This window comes from Moschus berezovskii, chromosome 5, assembly GCF_049115385.1.
Source record: "Moschus berezovskii isolate FMDL1 chromosome 5, NW_MosBer_1.0, whole genome shotgun sequence".
Classification (NCBI taxonomy): Eukaryota; Metazoa; Chordata; class Mammalia; order Artiodactyla; family Moschidae; genus Moschus; species Moschus berezovskii.
The window spans coordinates 26037241-26060313 of NC_142464.1; the positions used below are offsets into that span (position 1 = coordinate 26037241).

The 23073-nt window shown below is 39.4% G+C and overlaps 1 protein-coding gene across 4 annotated transcripts in view; it reads left to right on the top strand.

Annotated features, from left to right (window-relative positions):
- Positions 1–19998, top strand: part of TBCK (TBC1 domain containing kinase) — a 223548-nt gene extending 203550 nt beyond the window's left edge. For 3 of the 4 annotated variants that reach the window (XM_055434936.2, XM_055434937.2, XM_055434940.2), the window contains exon 26: positions 9326–19994. In XM_055434936.2, coding sequence (XP_055290911.2) covers positions 9326–9436 — 111 coding nt within the window. In that variant the 3' untranslated portion in view covers positions 9437–19994. Of the gene's footprint in view, positions 1–9325 lie in introns of all 4 variants that reach the window. The other variant, XR_008687092.2, reaches the window with a different exon arrangement.
- The last annotated feature ends 3075 nt before the right edge of the window (positions 19999–23073 follow it).

Here is a 23073-nt window from a genome sequence, read left to right on the forward strand (position 1 = left end):
TCTATTGTTTTCCTCTATTTCTTTTCATTGAGGAAGGCGTTCTCTCTCCTTGCTCTTCTTTGGAACTCTGCATTCAGATGGTTAAATTTTTCCTTTGCCTTTGCCTTTTGCTTCTCTTCTTTTCTCAGCTATTTGTAAGGCCTCCCCAAACAACCATTTTGCCTTTTTGTATTTCTTTTTCTTGGGGATGGTTTTGATCACCACCTCCTGTACAGTGTTACAAACCTCTGTCCCTGGTTCTTCAGGCACTCTATCAGACCTAGTCCCTTGAATCTATTTGTCACTTCCACTGTAAATTATAAGGGATTTGATTTAGGTCATACCTGAATGGTCTAGTGGTTTTCCCTACTTTCTTCAATTTAAGTCTGAATTTGGCAGTAAGGAGTTCATGATCTGAGCCACAGTCAGCTCCCAGTCTTGTTTTTGCTGACTGTATAGAGCTTCTCCATCTAAGACTACAAAGAATATAATCAATCTGATCTCAGTATTGACCATCTGGTGATGTCCTGGTGTAGAGTCATCTTTTCTGTTGTTGGAAGAGGGTGTTTGCTATGACCAGTGCATTCTCTTGGCAAAACTCTATTAGCCTTTGCCCTGCTTCATTCCGTGCTCCAAGGCCAAATTTGCCTGTTACTCCATGTATCTCTAGACTTCATACTTTTGCATTCCAGTCCCCTATGATGAAAAGACATCTTTTTTTCATATTAGTTCTAGAAGGTCTTGTAGGTCCTCATAGAGCTCTTTGACTTCAGTTTCTTCAGCATTGGTGGTTGGGGCATAGACTTGGATTACTTTGATATTGAATGGTTTGCCTTTGAAATGAACAGAGATCATTCTGTCATTTTTAGATTGTACCCAAGTACTGCATTTCTGACTCTTCTGTTGACTATGAGAGCTACTCCATTTCTTCCAAGGGATTCTTGCCTACAGTAGTAGATACAATGGTTATCCGAATTAAATTTGCCAATTCTAGTCCATTTTAGTTCACTGATTCCTAAAATGTCAATGTTCACTCTTGCTACCTCCTGTTTGACCACTTCTCATTTACCTCGATTCATGGACCTAACATTCCAGGTTCCTATGCAGTATTGTTATTTACAAACATTGGACTTTACTTTCACCAGAAGACACATCCACAACTGGGTGTTGTTTCTACTTTGGCTCAGCCTCTTCATTCCTTCTGGAGCTATTTCTCCACTCTTCTCCAGTAGCATATTGGGCACCTGCCTACCTGGGGAGTTCATCTTTCAGTGTCATATCTTTTTGCCTTTTCATACCATTCATGGTGTTCTCAAGGTAAGAATACTGAAGTGGTTTGCCATCCCTTCTCCAATGGACCACATTTTGTCAGAACTCTCCACCATGACTCATCCATCTTGGGTGGCCCCACACAGCATGGCTCATAGTTTCATTGAGTTAGACAAGGCTGTGATCCATATGATCAACAAGGTAAACAAAAATCAAAGGAAAATGGGAAAGGAAGAGAGGGAAAATATCGTTTGGACATGTAAGAGGAAAAAAAAAATCTGATATTGAGCTGTAAACAAAGCCAACAATGGAGCAGAAATTGCCTTGACTTCTGTTGTGCTGACGTATCTTGTGACTTGGGGAAATATTTATTTTTCTTGTCATTTCTATTCAAAGTGTATACTTTAAAACATTAAAATTATTTTCCTTTCCTTTATTCCTCTGGAATTTTGTCAGAATCATCTATGACAATAAAACAGAAGAGACAAAAAGAGAAATTTATCATTGTACATGAAACTATTAACATATATTTTTTTTCATATACCCCTTGAGTGGCCCACATCCCATTAAAAATTACCAAGCCCATTGAGAGGAAAAGGACTAAGAATGGAGGCCAAGAGTAGAAATGAAACTCACTGTATTGTCTTCATATCCATTTATCTGCTTTGGTTCCTTAACTGTGGAAATGACAGAGGACGTTGTCTCTCATCTGGCTACTCTTTGGAATCTACATAAAAGTTATCACAAAGCTTATTATTTCAATATAAACTTCATCATAATTACTTTTTGTATAAATGTTTTTTATATTGATAACTTTTAAAGACATTTTTAAAAATCACCTTACCTCTTTCAACTTATGCAAAATTTGAAAGAATACCCTATTAATAAAGGATAAAAGAAAATAGCATTTAACTCTTACCAGAACCAATTTCCTTGCTGTTTGCCCAAAAGTCCTTTCTACCTCCTCCATTGGCAGTAAGGCAGCTTAACCAGTACCTAGCATAATACTTGACACATAGTAGATATTCAGAAAATATTTGTTGAATAAATGGATCTGTTATTCAGCAGATATTAGAGAAAATACTATGGATTAGACACTGTTCTGGGACAAAGTCCTTACTTTTATGGAGCATACAGTATATTAGGAGAGATGTATGAGTAGGTAACATATATGAAGTAGTTAGAAATTTGAACACTTACTGAATATTTAATTATATTAGGGATTATTGTTAATATATTGAATGTGATAGCCATCCTATGGTTATATTTTTCAAGTCATTTTATTTCAGAGATACATATTTGTGTGCTAAATGATATATAGGATTTATATCAAAATGATAATTGTGGTTGAGAGGCTTGAGTAGGAGGAATAAATGAAATAAATTGTCTATGAGTTATAATTGTTCAAGCTGGGTGTTGGATACCTGCAGGCTGATTGTACTCATGTATGTCTATTTTCATATTTTTAGATATTTTTCTTAAAAGGTAAAGAGAAAGAGAATGGGAAGAGATGAAATGGAGACAGAAAACATTGGCAACAGAAAACTAAAATGAGAAAACACATTGAGTTAGTGCACTACAATTATTTATATGTCCTCTTACATAAAACAAAGCAATTAAAAATGTTTTTTAAGATGAAATTTTTATACTATCACATTTCTTAATCCCCAAAGATTAGTTCCGAGAATAGAAGACTAATGTATACCATAGCATGGATTCTGAATATCCCAAACACCATTAGGCTAGTTATCTCTAAAAAAAACATGGACCAGAAAGCTTAGACCATATAATATCTGTTTTTGTAAATTCTCATTTTTTTTCTTAAAGCATAATTAGCCATATTTCAGTATATAATATGCTAGACTAATACCCTGAAATTACCTGAACTGCTCCTTACTTGTCACAGGTACCTTTGATAAGGGTGTAAGATGATTACTGACCTTGTGTTCACCTTCTTGGTTTTGCCCTCCTGCTGATTTTGCTTCTGTGAGTGAAATAAGAAAGTAACATAGCCACTGCCTAATTGTTATTAGATGTTAATACTGTGAAAACTGGTTTCACACCTTATGTAGCCCTCTTTTTTGTTTCAGTGTTAATAAGGTATAATTGACACAGAAGAATTGTATATATTAAACGTGTACAACTTGATGTTTTGATATATATACATTATTAAATGATCACCAAAGTCAAGCTAATTAGCATATCCATCACTTCACATAGTTACTATTTTCTTTCTTTAGCTAATTTCAAGTATACCATGCAGTACTGTTATACTTGCTGTATATAGTAACTGTAGTCACTATGACGTACATTAGATCTCCAGAATTTATTCATCTTGCACAACTGAAACTTTGTACCCTTTGACCAACATCTGCCCATCTCCTCCCATTGATCCCCTCACTCTGGCAACCACCATTCTACCTCTGCTTCTATGAGCTTGACTGTTTTTAATTCCACATGTAAGTGAAATCATACAGTATTTCTACCTCTTTCCTACTAATGCTTGTCACAACTCTTATGTTTCTAATTGGGATCACTGAGTTGTACAATTAAAATGATCAGGACATTTATTAGTGACCCCAGAAATCTCAAGGGTCAGGACAAGACAGTACTTGAGTTATATTTGACCCAATAGGCTACCCTATTCTCTAGATGGAGAAATCGCCTATATTTTGTTCATACTAGATTTCTCAGTTTGACTTTCACCAGGAAGTTGGTCAACTCATGACCATTATCAAGTCCCCGCTATGAACTTAAGGCTCACAAGGCCAGACTTTCACATCAAGGAACTTAATTATCTGCAATGCGCTCCTTGCGGAATCTCGTAAAAGCCCAGTTTTCTTAAATTCCTGCTGCTACAATACATTCTACTACAGAGTTTCCTAGGATACTCAGTGAGAAACAACATGATCCTGTTCTAGTCCCCTCACACCTTTTACCTGTTCTCAGCTGTGATTTCTTGGCCTTGGTTAACCTGCACTACTCTGTGGTAGATCAAAAATCCCTCTTCTCCACTCACTCTCCTCCTACAGTAGAATTTGATTTCCTTGGACAAACATGCCAGCCTCTTATTCCAAGCTAAGATGCAAGATAAAGAGAGAAAACAAAATAAGTGGCACGCACAAGAGCCTGCCATTTTCAGACAGGGCTGATTTGAAGTGTGCCTACCCTGGAAATGAATACCATTGCCAGATCCCACTAACCAGAAGAATGAAAAAAATGCAAGAGCTTTGCCCTGTCCACATGGGAGTACATCCCACAAGACGTGCAGCTGCCTCTGCTGTCGTAATTCCCAAAATTCTATCCCAGAAAATACTATGTTCTGCCAACTCCACGTATGATGTTGTCTTCTTCTTGTTTTTGTTCGGTCACTAAGTTATGTCCGACTCTGTGACTTCATGGACTGCAGCACGCCAGGTTTCTCTGTCCTTCACTATCTCCTGGAATTTGCTCAAACTCACGTCCCTTGAGTCAGTGATGCCATCCAACTATCTCATCCTCTGTTGCCCTGTTCTCCTGCCCTCAGTCTTTCCTAGCCTCAGGGTCTTTTCCAAGATCTACACTGATTGTGCAGTTTGAGGAACCCCATTGTCTCCACATGGTCTTGCAAATTTCAGCCCAACAACATGGCAGCCTCTTTTAGTACAAAGTGACTTGCTCTCCACAATGGACTATACTTACAAGAATTACAGTTTGAGGTTCCAAACAAACATGAACAGCAAATGAATCTCATTATCTAATAAAGCTGTCATCAATCTGGTTACACAATAAAATCACATTGGATTAGAATAAAACAAAAATGATACTGGAGTTTCATCCCGAGAAACTCTACTTCTTACTGATGTAGAGTGAGCCTGGGTATCACTGTTTACTAAAAGCACCTAGATGATTCTGATGGCTTCATAGCACTGGTCCAATATGATGTATTGCCACTTCCACCAAGGATATTGTTCAGTAAGTCTAGGTTTGTGATTTCTGCTTGAAGTCAGGCCTCTCCCAGAGTTTCAGTTGCAGTCTACATCAGGCCCTTCACACCAAAGCCGGTGCCGGACAGAAAGCAGAAGATGGGTGAAACCTGAACTCTGTACGCCTGGTTCTCCTCTGTCCCACCATGTGTCTTCTCCACAAGTGATGTGGCTGTTTTCACACAGTGAATTCATAACCCTTTCTTTCCTCCCTAACCTGTCCAGCTATAGCCTCAAAGATCGGTATAATGCCTGTGGCCATCACACCTGGGTTCTCATTCCCTCCCGGTATCACTAATGAAGGAGGAGTGGGGAGAGGGCAACAGTTCCCCCTGCAAACCTCTGTTAAATACAGAAGTACCTTGAACTTCTGCTTGTATAATAGCAGTACTGCTGAATATTGTTACTGTCTCCTCCACTGTAAGTGCTGCAAAAACTGCAACAGTGCCTGGTACTTTGTGGGTGTTCAGTGAAATGTTTGATTGATACATAAATGAATGAACGAAAGAATAGATGGAGAAGAGCTGTTGCTATCACAGAAGTGGAAAGATGCTGTCAGGGCTTCACTGTTAGGGCCCAGTATGTTACATGGATCATCGGAACAACAAGCAGAGGATTGGGGGAGCAGAACTCATAATCTTAACCTGAAAACTCAACACTTGCTCTTTTTCTTAAACACAGGCTTGCCTCTTTTCAAGCCTGTGCCATCCCCTTATGCTCCATTTCTGCTTTTCTTCTTAGACCTCCCACATTGCAGCAGTCTGATTGTTATAAAATTCTGCTTGCTTCGCCTTTACCATTTTCCAGCTCAATAGTAACTTGTTATGTCCCTCCTTAAAATAACAGTGGGAGCTTTCCAGCTCTACAGCAGAGTTTCAGAGAGATTAGTTAAATGTACAGTAAGTCCTGCCTTACTCATTTTCTGACTTCTACAGTGTTTTGAAAGTACTGAACGCTAAGACTGCTTATCCTCAAGACTTTTTGAGTAATGGTATGTTTATTTTAGAATTTTGACCTAAATAGTAATTGTATCACTGCATGTGGGAGAATGAAGCCAAGGTGTTTCAGTAATCATATAGTACCAGGGGCTTGCTGCCTGCAACGATTCAGGGCAGATGAGTCTGGTGCCTCTGTTCTGAAGGACTGGGGTTCACTGATAAATAAGCAGGAAGACCAGGATAAAGATCAGCTCCCTTTGCACTCTAGCTCACGTGATATCTTTTGGATCAAGGGGCACTGTTTCTCTTCAACATTAACTACTATTAAGGAGACCCTCAGTGGCTCTGGAAGAGTTTAGGGTTTGAAAGGTACATGGCCTTTGACTCTCTTAGGGCTCTACAGAAATGGAGAAGATAAGTGGGGTCAGCAATACTGAAGTCCATTTGTGTGAGTTGTTCTGGAAATTGTTAAGATCCAAATCCAGCAACATCTGTTTTACCTACTTCAGTTCAGAACAGTCGCTCAGTCGTGTCCGACTCTTTGCCACCCCATGAATCACAGCACACCAGGCCTCCCTGTCCATCACCAACTCCCGGAGTTCACCCAATCTCATGTCCATCGAGTTGGTGATGCCATCCAGCCATCTCATTCTCTGTCGTCCCCTTCTCCTCCCGCCCCCAATCCATGAAATGAAAAGACACTTACTCTTTGGAAGGAAAGTTATGACCAACCTAGATAGTATATTAAAAAGCAGAGACATTACTTTGCCAACCAAGGTCCGTCTAGTCAAGGCTATGATTTTTCCAGTGGTCATGTATGGATGTGAGAGTTGGACTGTGAAGAAACCTGATCGTCAAAGAATAGATGCTTTTAAACTGCGGTGCTGGAGAAGACTCTTGAGAGTCCCTTGGACTGCAAGGAGATCCAATCAGTCCATCCTAAAGGAGATCAGTCCTGGGTGTTCATTGGAAGGACTGATGCTAAAGCTGAAACTCCAATACTTTACCTACTTACCAGTACCTTTATCCTTTGGGCTTACGATAGTATTTTTGAAAATATTGTCCACTGACCTGCTTTAGAATCATCTAATGATGTTTGTTTAAAAACAAAAACAAAAAACACATTTCTGAGCCCCAGATCTATTGCTTATTAGCAGAATCTCTGAGTGAGGCCTCGAAGTTACCCTGACCAAACCATTCAGCTGATTCTCTTAAACCATAAAGTCAAGACTGCTGGCTTGCAATTCCACCAATATTAAGCTTCAGATAAGCTTCAAATACTCCCAAGAGACAATAGCATTGTGAGCAAGTATTAGTTATTTTTCTTGAAGGATCTGAGATCAGCTTATGATAAAGTAATTGAGAAGAACTTGAGGACACAAACACCCAAGGAGGAGGAATAGGACACCACATATATAGAGAGAATGCCAGAGAGCCCAAGAAAACCTTCTCTACTTCATTCTTTTGCTCTCAGTTATTTGTCCTGTATCATAGTTTAGTTCAGATCAAAAGACGTGTATTGAGTCCCTGCCATGTCCAGGGCATTAGAGATAAAAAGATACGGGGAACTTCCCAGGCGGTCCAGTTGTTAAGACTGCACTTCCACTGCAGGGGGCACAGGTTTGATCCCTGGTCAGGGAAGTAAGGTTCTACATGCCATACAGTGTGGCCAAAAAATAAAAAAACAACACTGTCACAGTTTGCTAGAGTTTAAAGTTTGCTAGAGAAGCAGACTCTTAAATAGGCAATTTACATTGATACAAGCCAAAGATAAAGATTTGCACAAAAAACCTGGGGGCTGACAAGAGGGTCTCCTAATGCAAACTTGGCTCCTAGACAAGGAATTGTCTGAGTAGGGAAATAAGTAGAAATTAGGCAGGTGGGAGGGGGGTTGTTTTGAGGAGAAACTAAAACCCAGGAGTTGGTGGGAGCTGGAGCCTGTTTCCAGCAGACAGTGAACAACAAAAAAGACTCTGAATCCTGAAGTGGTCCCTATCAGGGGACTGATTACAGTCCACATCTCAACTACAAGGAGTAGAGAAAGATAATGAATGATCCTGGATACGTAGACATGGGCAAGCCAGGGAGATATGTGTATGTCTTGATAATTTTTCAAAGTCCTGCTTTGCTAGGCATCTAGAAGACTTCTTAGAGCAGTACTTCCTATTTATTACAAGTTTATAGTCTCAAACTGTTCATTGCAGTTGCTCTAAAAACATGTTAGAACCAGTTTATGGAGCCTCCCTTCCCTGATAGCTCAGCAGTAAAGAATCCACCTGCCAGTGAAGGAGACATGGGTTCTACCCCTCGTCCAGGAAGATCCCCTGGAGAAAGGAATTGCATTGCACTCCGGTATTCTTGCTGGGGAAATCCCATGGACAGAGGAGCCTGGAGGTCTACAGTCCATAGGGTCACAGAAGAGTAGGACATGACTTAGCAACTAAACAATGTTGGCCTTCTCTGGGATGTTGTGCACATAATTGCAATAACTAATATGTGAAACTCCAATACTTTGGCCACCTCATGCAACAAGTTGACTCACTGGAAAAGACTCTGATGCTGGGAGGGATTGGGGGCAGGAGGAGAAGGGGACGACAGAGAATGAGATTGCTGGATGGCATCACCGACTCGATGGACATGAGTTTGAGTGAACTCCGGGAGTTGGTGATGGACAGGGAGGCCTGGCGTGCTGTGATTCATGGGGTCGCAAAGAGTTGGACACAACTGAGCGACTGAACTGAACTGAACTGAATATGTTGAAAATGCTATAAAACTTGTTCAAAATATAGATTTGAGAATGTTTTGGCAATCACTGGAAGGATATAGGAAAAATAGGAATATTAATGATTTCTGGGGGTGGAGGACTAAGAAGAAATGTAAGAGGAGTTTAGGTCTCACTGCTTACCCTTTTATATTGTTAGAACTGTTTACCATGCGTATTTACTGCCTATTCAAACAAGTTTAAAAGAGAACTAAAGAGACACATTTATACCATAGCATGAATACGTTTGAAAGAGGGATTTAATTTATATTAAAAACTTAATTAATGATTCGTTGATAGAACAGTGACAGCAGTGATATCACTATTGTCTGTTACAGCTTGAGAAAAAAATGGGATTAGACAGATATCAATTTTGTGTATCCTTTATAAATTTGTCCTTTTTTTTTTCCCAGTTTGCAGCTCATCTTGTGAAGATGAAATATCCGAGAATCTGTATTCTAGACGGTGGCATTAATAAAATCAAGCCCACAGGCCTCCTCACCGTTCCTTCTCCTCAAATATGAAGAACAAGACATGGCTGTTAAAAGGACAGAGTGGCCTCACCCCCCGCAGCACAGCTATCCACAGCCTTGCCACTCTGACAGAGCTAGCCTTCCAGATTGTTACATCTTCATATTGTCATGAGACATTTATTTTTTAAAACGCATGACCCAAATGTTCAGCTATCCAGGAAACAAACTTGACTGTACATGTATTGCTGAAAGAATTTTCTTAATGGTGAAATCTGATCATGTATTTTTACCACATCAACACAAAGCCAGAAGAATCCAACTGACGAGGCAGGTTTAGCATTATCAAGAAATCTTGTTGCGCTGAAAAGGCTGTCTTCCCACAGCACTGAACAGAAAGTCCTAACAGAGTTATTCTTTAGAAATATAGACTGAATGTGGGCTGAAATCATTCTTCCATGATAAAGAAAAGTGAAAAGGTATTCACCATACATTCCTTATAAGTACATGTTACGTTTGGTAACTCATTTTTGGCCCAGACATGTATGTGTGTGTTTAGAGGGAGCATTATTTAGCCCATCGGAGAAAGTAATAACAATTCTAAAAAAAATGAAAGTCAGAAACTATTCATATTATATAGAATATCGTTCAGCTTCTGTAGCTGAGACACTAAAAATAGGAGTGAGTTAGACAAAATAGAGCTTTATTTTTCTCTCATGCAACACCCTACAGAGTCAATGTAGGGCTAGTGTATTGGATTCATAGTTCTTAAGAACTCAGGTGTCTTTTTTCATTGCTCTACCACCCTCAACACTGGGTTTCTATCTCATAGATCAAGATGGCTATTCAACCCCCGCTGTCACATCTGCAGTTTGGAAAGAAGGGAATCTCAGAGGAGGGAGGAGAAGAAAGAAGAGAAGGTAAAAATAGGGAGGAAGACAAGAAGGGAGGACATGTTCCTTCTCTTTAAGGGCACAAACCAGAAGTTGCACATGTTACTTCTGCATACATACTATTAGCCAGAACTTAGGCATGTGGCCAGAATTCAGTTCAGTTCAGTTCATTTCAGTCGCTCAGTCGTGTCCGACTCTTTGCGACCCCATGAATCACATCACGCCAGGCCCCCCTGTCCATCACCAACTCCCAGAGTTCACTCAAACTCATGTCCATCGAGTCGGTGATGCCATCCAGCCATCTCATTCTCTGTCGTCCCTGTCTCCTCTCACCCCCAATCCCTCCTAGCATCAGACTCTTTTCCAGTGAGTCAACTCGTCGCATGAATTAGCTATCAAGAAAACTTGAAATATAGTTTTACCCAGTTAAAATTTTTATTACTGTTTAAGAAGAGGAGAACACATTGAAGGACAGCTGGCAGCCTCTGCTACATAATTCTAAAAATCAAACATTTCATTGAATCTAAGATATATCATAATTTTATGCACCATGAAGAAAGAAAAATGCAGCCAAATAAACTGTGACACCCTGTCAGTTATAGGATTCATTTCCATTTCAGAAATGTGAAAAAATATGGATATTAGAATTATTAAAATACAGTATGTCTTTTTTACTATTTTCAGTTTTGTTTTAACTAAAACATGTTCTTTTATCTTAAACTTGTATTTCTCTTTTCAGTATTAGGACTTCGTAAGTAGAACATTTCAATAAGAACCTCAGTCCAACTTTCCAGACGATGGTTTTATCAATGCAGTTTGTTTTGGGGTTTTTTGTCATCTATATTTTTTATTCAGATATAATTTATATACCTTAAAATTCATCCTTTTAGAGTGTATAATTCATGTTTTTTAGTAGATTCACAAACCTGTGCAATAATCACTATTAATTTCAGAACATTTTCAAAACCCAAAGAGGAAATCCTCTACCTATGAGCAGGCATTCCCCATTGATTCCCCTCCCAAGATCTTTAATTTCATTTTTATGTATGGAGTGAGATAAGTAGCCAACTTCATTCTTGCACATAGATGTCAAGTTGTCCCAGCAGCTGTGTTGGGTTTTTTTGCACAATTAAATTATATTCAGTCATTCACCAAATAAAGTACTACTTCTTGCAAGACACTGACATAATCAATGATTGTATCATTCTGTGATCTCCCTAGAATATACAAAGAAAAATGTGAGAATTAATGAGAAAAGAAAATTTTACCATGATTCCTCTAACATCATTTACCATCATCTATCCTGGTCAGGAAAATAAGTCATCCTATTCCATTCCTTCAGTCTCTGATGACTTATTTAACTGCATAATCAGTGTAGCACTGATGATTGTTTGGGAGAAGTGCTTCTGAGTCTTAACTTTGCCTTCCTGAAAAGGCAGAGAAAGATGGAGGAGCAGAGATGTGATCTGAATAGGGTGGTAGGTAGTGAAAGAGGGTGAAGACCTGAGTTGTGAGGGTGGCTGTGTGAGAACGTAATAGTAGCCAACCTCCATTACAACTTTGCCTTTGTTCTTTCTTAAAATGATACATTTAGGCTTATTTTGAAAACATTCAAATTATGAATAATATTTAATATTCTTAACAGTAAAATAAGCAAGCATACAGTCCCTGCCACATCTGCATGCAGGGTATGTTTTTCAATGGCAGATGGTTTCAACAAAGTTGACCTCACAACTGTTTGTTGGATTAAACCCTATATAACCCATGACTTGTAGAGGTCCTTTTTAGTATATTTTTGACTCCTGCACAGTCACTATCAGCACTGTTTATTTTGGCATCAGCAGTCTCTTCCCTCTGCCTGGAATGTCCTTATTACCACCACCAGCTCCATAGACACACACACACACACACATTTACAGATTCTTCATAATCTAGCACCAGAAGCATGGCCTCCAGTTTTCTCTGACTTCTGTGTGCTGCCTTGAGCCTCAAGTCTATCAAAGCATTCCATTCATACTTCTAGTAATAGACTTATTACATCATTTTGCAATTATCTGTTCACATTTGGAACCCGTACTTTTAAAATATGAGCTCCCTTTAAAGTCAGAGTCTAAAATTTATACCTTTTGGTATCTTCAGCAGCCCAGTACACTGCGATGCTTGCTATATGTAGAGTTGAATCTCTAGCTTAGAGATTTGATATGAATATAAGAAATCCGGGTAATTTTTTTCAAGTGCCAGACTCATCTGGTACCTGATGATATATAAATAAATTGAAATTTCAATTCATGGAGTAAAGATAGGATCTCTAATATTTTACCCAACTCTAAAATTCTATGCAACAGGTTAAACTAAGCTAGTTCATCCACTTTCCAAAACATGGAAATGCTAAATTTAGAAATATTAATAAAAATATCTCATACTTAACCAAGACTGAAAGAAGAAAACAAATTTCTGATGTCAGCTATGAAGAGGAGCTGGGATATCAGATATCACTATAGACCCTAGGAGCTGAAGTTCATAAGGATAGAGTCCTTGGGTCTTCTGGTAAGGAGTTGAATCTAAGACTCCTTTACAAAGTGACAATTTCAGAGAACTCTGCTCCATGAAAGGACTGGAGATGGCTTTGAGCCAAATTGGGGAAACTATAGGGAAGATGGTCATGGCCTGATATTTTGAGGGAAGACATCTGTTATAGACAGATGGAGCCATTCAATGGAAAGGCTGGATTAAGTCCCCAGACTAGGACAGGCTTTAGGGAATGTGTTTATCCGACTATTTAAAAATGAGAATAATGGACTTTCTTCCCTGGTGGCTCAGTGGTAAAGAATCTGCCTGCCAATGCAAGAGACACAGGTTTGATCCCTGACCTGGGAAGATCCTAGATGCTGCAGGGAATTACACGCTCCACAGCTACTGAACCTGTGCTCTAGAGCTCAGGAGCTGTAACTGCTGAAGCCCTTGCCCCCTAGGACCCGTTTTGTGCTTCTCTTCAATAAGAGAAGCCACCTCAGTGAGAAGCCTGCATTCCACAACTGGACAGTGCTCTGGCTCACAGCAGCCACAGAAGAGCTCACGTGGCAACAGAAACCCCGCACAGCCAAAAATAATACATTTTTCTAAAAAACGAGAGCAATGAATTATATCAAACTTCTGGAAAACATAGTACCAGATATTTGTTTGACTCCTTTGTTTCTTCCTCCAATTAGTTACCAAAAAAATACTTGTTTAGAAATTAATAGCAAAAGTGTGTTATAGTCTTTCAAGAGGACCTCCGGCAGTATTCTCATCTGGTGAAATCCACTACAAGGAGGGAAGTTGCTGCCTTGACTGCCATGGGTTGTGGGTGTTTCACTCTGTCAAAGTCATAATAGTCATCTCATTGGTATACTTACTGGCTCTACATATGCCTATTTTTAACCAAATAATGCATTTTTCTTGATCATTCATTAAGCCAAAGAGTGTAAGCAAAATGATATTATGATAGATTTTTCTTTTTGAGTGTTCATTGTGTACTAGTTCTAATAGAACTATTAGAACTAGTACACATTGTAAATAAGCTATTTAAAAAGTTAGCCATGTATTTTTTTAAGAAGTTACATGTATTTTTATCTTCTCTGAGTAATTTTCTTATTAATATCTTATGATAGGTGCTTGTCACATGAAGACTAAACCTGGAACTTGGCAAATTCCATATTCTATAGATAGACTGCTATATTTGTAGCTGGTAGTAGTGACTTTCAGGCCTAATGTCTCCTCTTGGAGTGATTATTTTTAATATCTTTTCTCTTCCCTTTGAGAGAACTCATTTTTAGTTTTCATTGTTTGCAGCATTTCAGTACTGCTCTGTTCTAATGCTCACGGTGGCCAATAAGCAGTGCATGCATAGGTACCCAGGTACAGTATTGCCGGCATTCCTTGATATCATCTACTAATCCTCAGGGTTATGGAGATGTAAACACTGTCCTGTCTTGGCTTAAGACTAATCTCGGAGCTATAGCAAATGCATTTAAAGCTTTAGATCAGATTCTAAATACTGCTTCTTGCCACACTGAAAGAGTCAACTTTTGAAACTATTATTGTTGTAGTAGGTAGCTGTGACTTTTTGAAAAACATTACATGGCCTACCAATCTTTTAAAAATTAAAAATCTTTTAATCATTTAAGTATTAAAAATCGAGACAGTCCATGCATTAATTTTCTTATTAACGCTGGAAACTTTTTTTTTACCATTATTAATTTCTTCTCAACTCTATTTGCATAGTCTTCAGTCTTTTATGGTAGAATAATTTACTGTTTTCAGGCTTATAGTTTGTTAGAACTGTTCCTAGTGGCTTGGAACTGCTGAATGTGCCCATTTCTTCCCAGCTCCACATTCAGTGACCTTGGTAGCTTAAAATTGGCCATGGAAGAAGTATTTAGAAATAGACAGACATCATAAAACATGGCTTTCTTTTCATTCATTTTTATTTTTTTGAAAGCCAGTTAATAATATTTACCAGAAAGCTACTGATTTTAACCATCCTATGCTCAGTATATTATCTGTAGATTATAAATCATGAAGATAAATTTAAAGATCATCCAATCCAAACATCATTACCCAAACAATAATAACAGTGAAATGATTTTGTGCAAATCACATAGCTAGTAAAAGATCCAAAATTACAATTCTACTTTCCTGATTCTTAACACATTTCTCTGTCTACAACATACAGATGGAGAAGGTAAAAAACACCAATTTTGACCCACTACACACTTATTACAGGACAAATTTAGGTCAGGCCTGTGTTATATTATGCATAGGATATGAAAATAAAGCACAAAAAAATGTTGACTAAGCTCACTATTAACTCTATGATGTAGAAGTGTCACTTAGTATTAACTCCTAGCAGACGCCTCTCTCACTGCCCCTTCCATATTCACTCACAAAACAGTAAAGATTTCCAAGAAAAGAAACACAATTAAGTATCTGCATTCCCCCAAACTGAGGGAAGAACCACTGTTCTCAGGAACTGCTGCTATATATTAAGTTACCTCTTCAACTCCAAGACAGAAAACCCTTCTTTGGTAGAGAACCACAGTGTTTATATAAACAGTCAAGTCCTTGATATACCAGGTCAAAGTTGGCCTTTAACCTTTGCCCTCTATGTCTTTGCTAGGCACCAGGCTTGAAGAACTGGAGAAGTTCTTGTGTCAGCCTCCCAGTCACATGTGGAAAGCCAAAGAGAGGGACTACAAGGAGAGAGGTTAGTTAGCTAGTTTCCAGGTCTATTAATCATAAAAGAGAAGAAATAGACTTGAGTTAGGTCAGAGATCAGTTAAGTCATATAGTCAGTTCAGTCATAGGTCAGATAGTTTGCTATCTTAAAAAAATGAATTTTATGCCTGAAGTAAACAATCTTGATAATTTATTGTCAGATATTATATCTTTTCTAAAATTATCTTTAAGATCATTAATAATCTCATGTACCATGCATTCATTTCCATGAATTTCACATCGGGTTATTAAGAACCTGAAAGGCATGGGAGGAATATGATCACTGGATTGAGCCCAAATGACACAAAGAGTAATTTGCATACTAATGTACAACCAATAAAAGAGAATCTTTTATTTCAATATGTAATAAGGATTAAAAGCAATCTCTACACTCACACACCATCATTAATTATGTATGGCACTACAAGATTACAGGATAAAACATCTAATGCAGTGGTCAGTATGAACATTTGTTTTTGTTCAGTCTCTAAGTCATGTCTGACTCTTTGTGACCCCATGGACTGCAGCACGCCTGGCTCCTCTGTCCTCCACTATCTGCTGGAATTTGGACAAATTCATGTCCATTGAGTCAGTGATGCTATCTAACCATCCCATCCTCTATCGCCCCCTTCTCCTACCGTCAATCTTTCCCAGCATCAGGGTGTTTTGCATCAGGTAGCCAAAGTTTTAGAGCTTCAGCTTGAGCATCAGTCCTTCCAATGAATATTCAGGGTTGATTTCCTTTAGGATGGACAGAGTTAATCTCCTTGCAGTCCTAGGGACTCTCAAGAGTCCTCCAGTGCCACAATTCAAAAGCATCAATTCCTTGGCGCTCAGCTTTCTTTATAGTCCAACTCTCACATCTGTAGATGACTACTGGAAAACCCATAACTTTTGACTAGATGGACCTTTGTTGACAAAATCATGTCTCTCCTTTTTAATATGCTGTCTAGGTTTGTCATCGGAGAAGGCAATGGCAAGCCACTCCAGTACTGTTGCCTAGAAAATCCCATGGATGGAGGAGCCTGGTAGGCTGCAGTCCGTGGGGTCGCTAAGGGTCGGACACGACTGAGCGACTTCACTTTCACTTTTCACTTTCACACATTGGAGAAGGAAATGGCAACCCACTCCAGTGTTCTTGCCTGGAGAATCCCAGGGACGGGGGAGCCTGGTGGGCTTCCATCTATGGGGTCACACAGAGTCGGACACAACTGAAGTGACGCAGCAGCAGCAGCAGGTTTGTCATAGCTTTTCTTCCAAGGAGCAAGCATCTTTTAATTTCCTGGCTACAGTCACCATTCACAGTGCTTTTGGAGCCCAAGAAAATACAATCTATCACTGCTTCCACTTTTTCCCCTTCTATTTGCATGGAGCTGTGGCATAGATCATGAACCTCCTTATTGCAAAATTCAGGCTTAAATTGAAGGAAGTAGGGAAAACCACTAGACAATTTAGGTATGACCTAAATCAAATCCCGTATGATTATACAGTGGAGGTGAAAACTAGATTTAAGGGATTAGATCTATTAGACAGAGTATATGAAGAACCGTGGATGGAAGCTTGTAACATTGTGCAGGAGGCAGTGACCAAAACTCAGCTTGATCGTATTAACTCCTTATTCTGAACCTGATTCCTGTTTATAAAGGACATTCTTGTCCCAGAAGTGTTGTCCACACCTGTTCTCCACATGCTTTGCAGAGGCCTTCCTGAGATATGGCTTGGCACGAAGACCCCACCATGAGAAACTAGTAGAAACAGGAAGAATCAACTTCCAGTGAGTTATCTATTTATCTCTGTGTAGAAAAAAAAAAAAAGACATCAAAAAAGATTGATTCAGAGCTAGGAGGTTAGTTTGAGTTCTGTACTTTCTCAGATTAATCTGGTGGAGGCTGATCGGTGTTAAAAAGTTTTTCACCCCTACTTTGGGGTTACTACAGCAATGACTGGATAGTCCCCCTAAATTGTGGTTTATCTATATTTAGTTTGTAACAAGAATTTTTTTCATATCAGCATGCCCTAATGTTGATATCAGGTAGTCTTGATTTATACAATCATTTGGTGCCTAAAAAGACACCTGAGGTGAGTGTTTTCCTGGTACCAAGATAATTTTTAAAACTAGCCCTCCCACGTTTTACATTAACTAATATGAATCCTATACGGATTAAGTCTAACAGCATCCCAGGTAACAGAAAAGACCTAATTCAGAAGAACTAGTTCAGAAATAAATATACCTATAGTATTTATTTATTGGGCTGCTGGTTAACTAATACTTTATGAAATCTATTGAGCAGGAAATGTGCCGATTAGGCATTTAAGCACATATTATGCTTACTTCTAAATCACATATTTTTTAAAAAGTGCATATGTGTAAGTGAATGAAATAAAGGAGATGATTTTAATAAATAATTTACATCTTAACCAACTCATTTCACTGTAAGCTCTGGAAATGTAATTTTAACATGAATCTTATGCAACAATATAGCAACTTTAAAAATTTCAGCGGTGACTTTTATAACTTAACATAAAGCAAAACGTTACATACTTATAGAGAAACTATCCCATAAGATGACAATAGCTCAAGCAGAAGCTGACTTTAGTAAGTGCCTTATAAATAATTAATTCTTTAGTTACTATTAACATCCTGAGATGAATTTAAAACTGCCCCTTTTGATTAAGTGAAGTAATATAAAAATTCATATTGAAGTTCATTACTATCAGCTAAATTAATTCAATTAAATAAAAAACCATTAATGAGGAAATTATTGCAATTATTTAGCCCTTTGAATTACCTTGTCCTGCCTAGGACATTAACTGAGCCTTTTAAAAAGGTGCTAGGCATTTATTGTAAAGACTGATTCAAATTTTTTTAGAGCATTATTACTTATCAGCTAGAACAAAAAGATGATTTCTAGGATCTGAATAAAATGCCAAGTTAAATCTCTGATACAAATTAGATACCAAAGGATCCCACTGGCAGCTCTAAAATCTGTCATTACCAACATAGATGCTAAACCTGACACGCCTTGGCCCCTGATCATGCTTTTGTTGCCCCATGAGAGCACAGGAGTGACTCAGCTGTCACTGTCTCAAGGGTAGGTGATACCTTAACTCCTCAGTGACACCTTGCCCCTGACATGGCATGTATATGTTTGTTTACCCAGATCTTGGAGGCTGGAATGAGGAGGAATTCTGGGCTGGGGTTTCAGATTGGCTGGCAATTGTCTAGTGCTTACGGTTGAGAGAGGGGTTGAACTTTCTCAAGGATCTTTCCTTTCGCAACGCTAAGAACCCTTAAGCCCCCCAGAGTTCTGGTAAATCTCACTTCCTGCAGCACCATTTAATAAGCTCAACCTCCAAACTCTGTGGCTGTCCTCAGAGCAGGGCCTCCCAACCTCCCATCAGAAGTTAACCTCCAGACTCCTCAACAATAAGAAATATTCATATGTTTCAAGATCCCAACACTATCGCATAAAGAATTGTCAGAAGACCACCCTGAGAGAAACTGCAAGTTTAGAAAGAGGAAAAGAAAAGAGATAGAGTTTTCCTCTCCCTAAAGAAACCACAGATTGGAGGGAGCATACAGGGAGACCAGGGCTTCCCAGGTGGCGCTAGTGGTAAAGAACCCACCTGCCAATACAGAGATGTAAGAGACGCGGGTTTGACCCCTGGGTCAGGAAGATCCCCTGGAGGAGGGCATGGCAACCCACTCCAGTATCCTTGCCGGGAGAATCCCATGGACAGAGGAGCCTGGTGGGCTACAGTCTGTGGGGTCACAAAGAGTTGGACACGACTGAAGCAACTTAACATGCACAGGGAGACCAAGAGTAAGAAAATCTGGAATCTTCTGCCTCTCCACTGTGGCTGTCGGCATGTCCCTGTGCAGTTCACTTAGGCTCTCTAAGGCTCAAGTTCCTCATATATGAAACAGGAATAAGAGCACTGATCCAGCCTGTCTCCCAGGCTTATGCTGCTGCTGCTGTTGCTGCTGCTGCTAAGTCACTTCAGTCATGTCCGACTCTGTGTGACCCCATGCTGGCGCTCATGAAAAAGCATTTTATAAAAGTGTCACTCAAATGTAACATGTTTACAATTTTTATAAAGTCCTAACTGTTCTATAAAACCATCAAGCCAAAATTTTTATCTACCGTGTTGTTTTTACATAAGAAATTTGACACAGTAATGATTACTCTTACAATCCATAAATATGGTCCTATTATACAGTATACACATAGGGGAAGGCTCTATGAATGGTGATAAGATTGTACACTACACATTGGCTACTGTTTGGTGAAAAGCAACCATTTTTGCTAAGTCGATAAGTTTTAGCCAAGATCTTTTCAGATTTCTCTTTGTTTTCTACACTCCCCTTCCCCTAACCCAGTTTTACCAACTTAAAATACCCTCTTTTAAGAATAATCTAAATTATTCTCTCTTGATAAAATCTGGCAGTTTCAGCTTTGCCAGTGGTCATCGACACCTCGATGATAAGAGATTAACTTCATTTCAAATCCACTCTTCCCTTCAGTTTTATCTCCTTCTTCCCTTGCAGCTCTCTCCTGGACTTCAAAGCAGCTTTGTGGTTTGCCTTGCAGAAAATCAATGGTTGCGAGATGAAAAGCAGCTCTTGTTTATCTCCACCCGCTGAAGGTCATTCTGCTCAGTAGCATCCGTGTGAGATCCACAGCCATTTTTCCTTACAGAGGAAAGAAGTAAATTGAATACATTCCTGACAGCCATTATAAGGAGAGAGTGGTGCCCATTTTAAATGAGTAGGATCACAACAGAACAAGCGTATATTAGTATGAATAAGTAATATAATGGAGTACTGGTGTTTGGAGTACAAATTTAGACTGTTACTGGATATGACCCTGATTTTAAAAAAAAAAAAGCTATTTCTGGACTTAGTTATGAGGCATAAAATTATAGCAGATATGGCTAGAGTTGTTAGCCTTGCTTGCCCAGGTTGTATATTAATCCATTTTCAAACAGTGATGACACATTCTAACCCAACGCTGTCATATGTGTTGCTTAGCTCTTGGTGTTCTTTTTGTTCCAAAGTCGTTTCTTTGAGGGCAAGTTGAGTAGCGTTTTCATTCTGCTATTTCCCACAGAAACTAGAACATCATCAGCCCAGAAGTGGGCTTCAATGTGTGTCTATTGAACAAATGGACAGAATCATTGTTTACAACAAAAAGCATCAATCAACGATGATTAATTAAGTCCCAGGTATGTGCCTGCATCCTAAGATAGGCAGTGAGTGATATTAAAGAGGTAGACATGGTCCCTGTTAGAAGGGTTGGCACATACAAAGGAATTTGAAAAGAGACCACTGATACAACCTTGTGGCACAGGTTATACACTTGTCCTATGTGCTCAGCAAAGCTGGGCCAGGCACTTCCCTGTGAGCCAGGGCTCTCCATAATGAGACCACTCCTCGAGACTGGGGGTTGAGGGGCTCTCGTACTTTGGACTTCAACACTTTGCCACTTGCTGAATGTGTGACCCTGAACAAGTTCTGTCTCAGCCTCAGTTTCCTGATCTGTTAAACAGGGTTGATCAGTGCCTGCTTTGTGGGCTGGCATAAGGAATAAAGGGGAAAATGATTGCGAGGCACACAGTGCTTCGCTCCTAGAGCACATAAAAATAGAAGTAGCTATTTTTATACCTTTTATTGTTAACCTGCCAGAGGAAAGCTTTTTACCTCATCATTAGCTCACCTTTAAAAGCACAATTTCATGATGTCTCCATGCTTGAGGTCTTTTTCCACTCATTATGTGGGAATTAACTAACCAAGACAGAAAAGACGTTAAGGCTTACAGTGGGCATGACCAGGGCCAGTGAAGAAGAAGGAAATAGGGTCCTTTCTTTTTGAAGCTCACCCTGAAATGAGGGCCATCCGGAAGCTGTGCATGTTAAAGAGCCATGCACTGGGCACCGTGGAATTCTGTGCAATTCTTGCTGATCCTTGGGGAAACAGCACCTGCTTGGTAGAGTTATTTGCCAGGTGTCTTGAGAGCCATCAGGCAATTGCCTGCTAAAAAGAAAGACACAGCAGCAGCTAGCTGCTGCTGCTCCCGCACTGAACCCTTATAGAACATCTGCCCTGAGACTGTGAGGAGCTATGCAATCCTGCCTCTAGAGCTAGCTTCCCCCTAGCTCTGACTTCTCTATTTCAGGGATCCTATTTTGAGTCAGTTGTACTGAGGGGCAAACTGAAATTCCCTTTTAGTCTCTGCCTGTTACCGACACTGTTCTTGCCTTTGTCCTCAACATGCATCCATTTGCTAAAAGCACTGCAAGTTAATTCTGCTGCAGGTGGTGATCCACGCACCTCAGCTCTTGCACAAATTAGTACATAATTCTGACGCCTGTCATAATAAATCTTTCCTCTGCTGCTTAATTACTGATATCAGTAATGTTATTATTATATTATTTCTAATATTAGTAGTAAATTGGGATTTCCAACTTATTACTGCCACCAATGCAGTGGTAAAGAACCCTCTTCCTAATGCAAGAGACACCGGTTCGATCCCTGGGTCAGGGAATAGCCCCTGGAGGAGGAAATGGCAACCCACTCCAGTATTCTTGCCTGGGAGATCCCATGGACAGAGAAGCCTGGTGGGCTACAGTCCATGGGGTCACAAAGAGTCAGACACAACTTAGTGACTAAACAACAATAACAAAGTAATAAATTAGTATTTTGACTATCTGAGGATTCATAGGCTCTGGTAAGAAGGAAGAAATTTTAATTCATGACATTGTTACTCTCTGTTTCTGCTCTAGAAGCAGTCTAATTACTTAATCCAGAAATATATTTACACAGTGATTCCTTGAAACCGGTTTTCTATTGGGATGTTTAAGTTTAAAAACTACCTTAAATGTATTTCTTATTACAAACACGTACTAAACTGGAGCTAAAATTTAGCAGGTTAATTGTTTATTGTTGCTCTATATTATTTCCTTAAGAAAACATACTGGCAGACCATATAGGAATTTCTTCCCTAAGTATACCTCGATATGTTTAAACACATCTGTAATGGTTGGAGGAGTGACCGGACATTTCACGTGGACAGGATTCTCTGATGCAGTGCTCTGAACAGCAGGAGGTGCTTCCACAGAGTGTGCATGAAGTCATGAGGTGGGAACCTGACTTTCCTTTCCCGGCTGTGACCTCGGACATTTAACGTTGCTGAGCCTTGGTTTATATCTCTGTCAAGAAGGTTTGATAATCATGTTCACAGGGCTATAGTGAAGACAAATGTGATCACGTATGTAAAGCACTTATCAAAGTGCCTGGCACACAGGAAGGACTTAATACAGGGCAGCTAATATTGTTAATAATATAAGACACCATGTGCCCATCCTGGTGTGTGCTTTTCCTAAATTCTCGTGCTATTGAATGTAAGCAGTGGTGAAATGGGGCAAGCAAGATGCATTTCTTGGCTAATGGAAGCAGCGTCCTTTATTCACGGTGTCTATGGGCCCAGGAGGGGCTAGAAATACAAAGAAAAGGAGCAGATGCCAGCAGTGCCTACAGAGGTG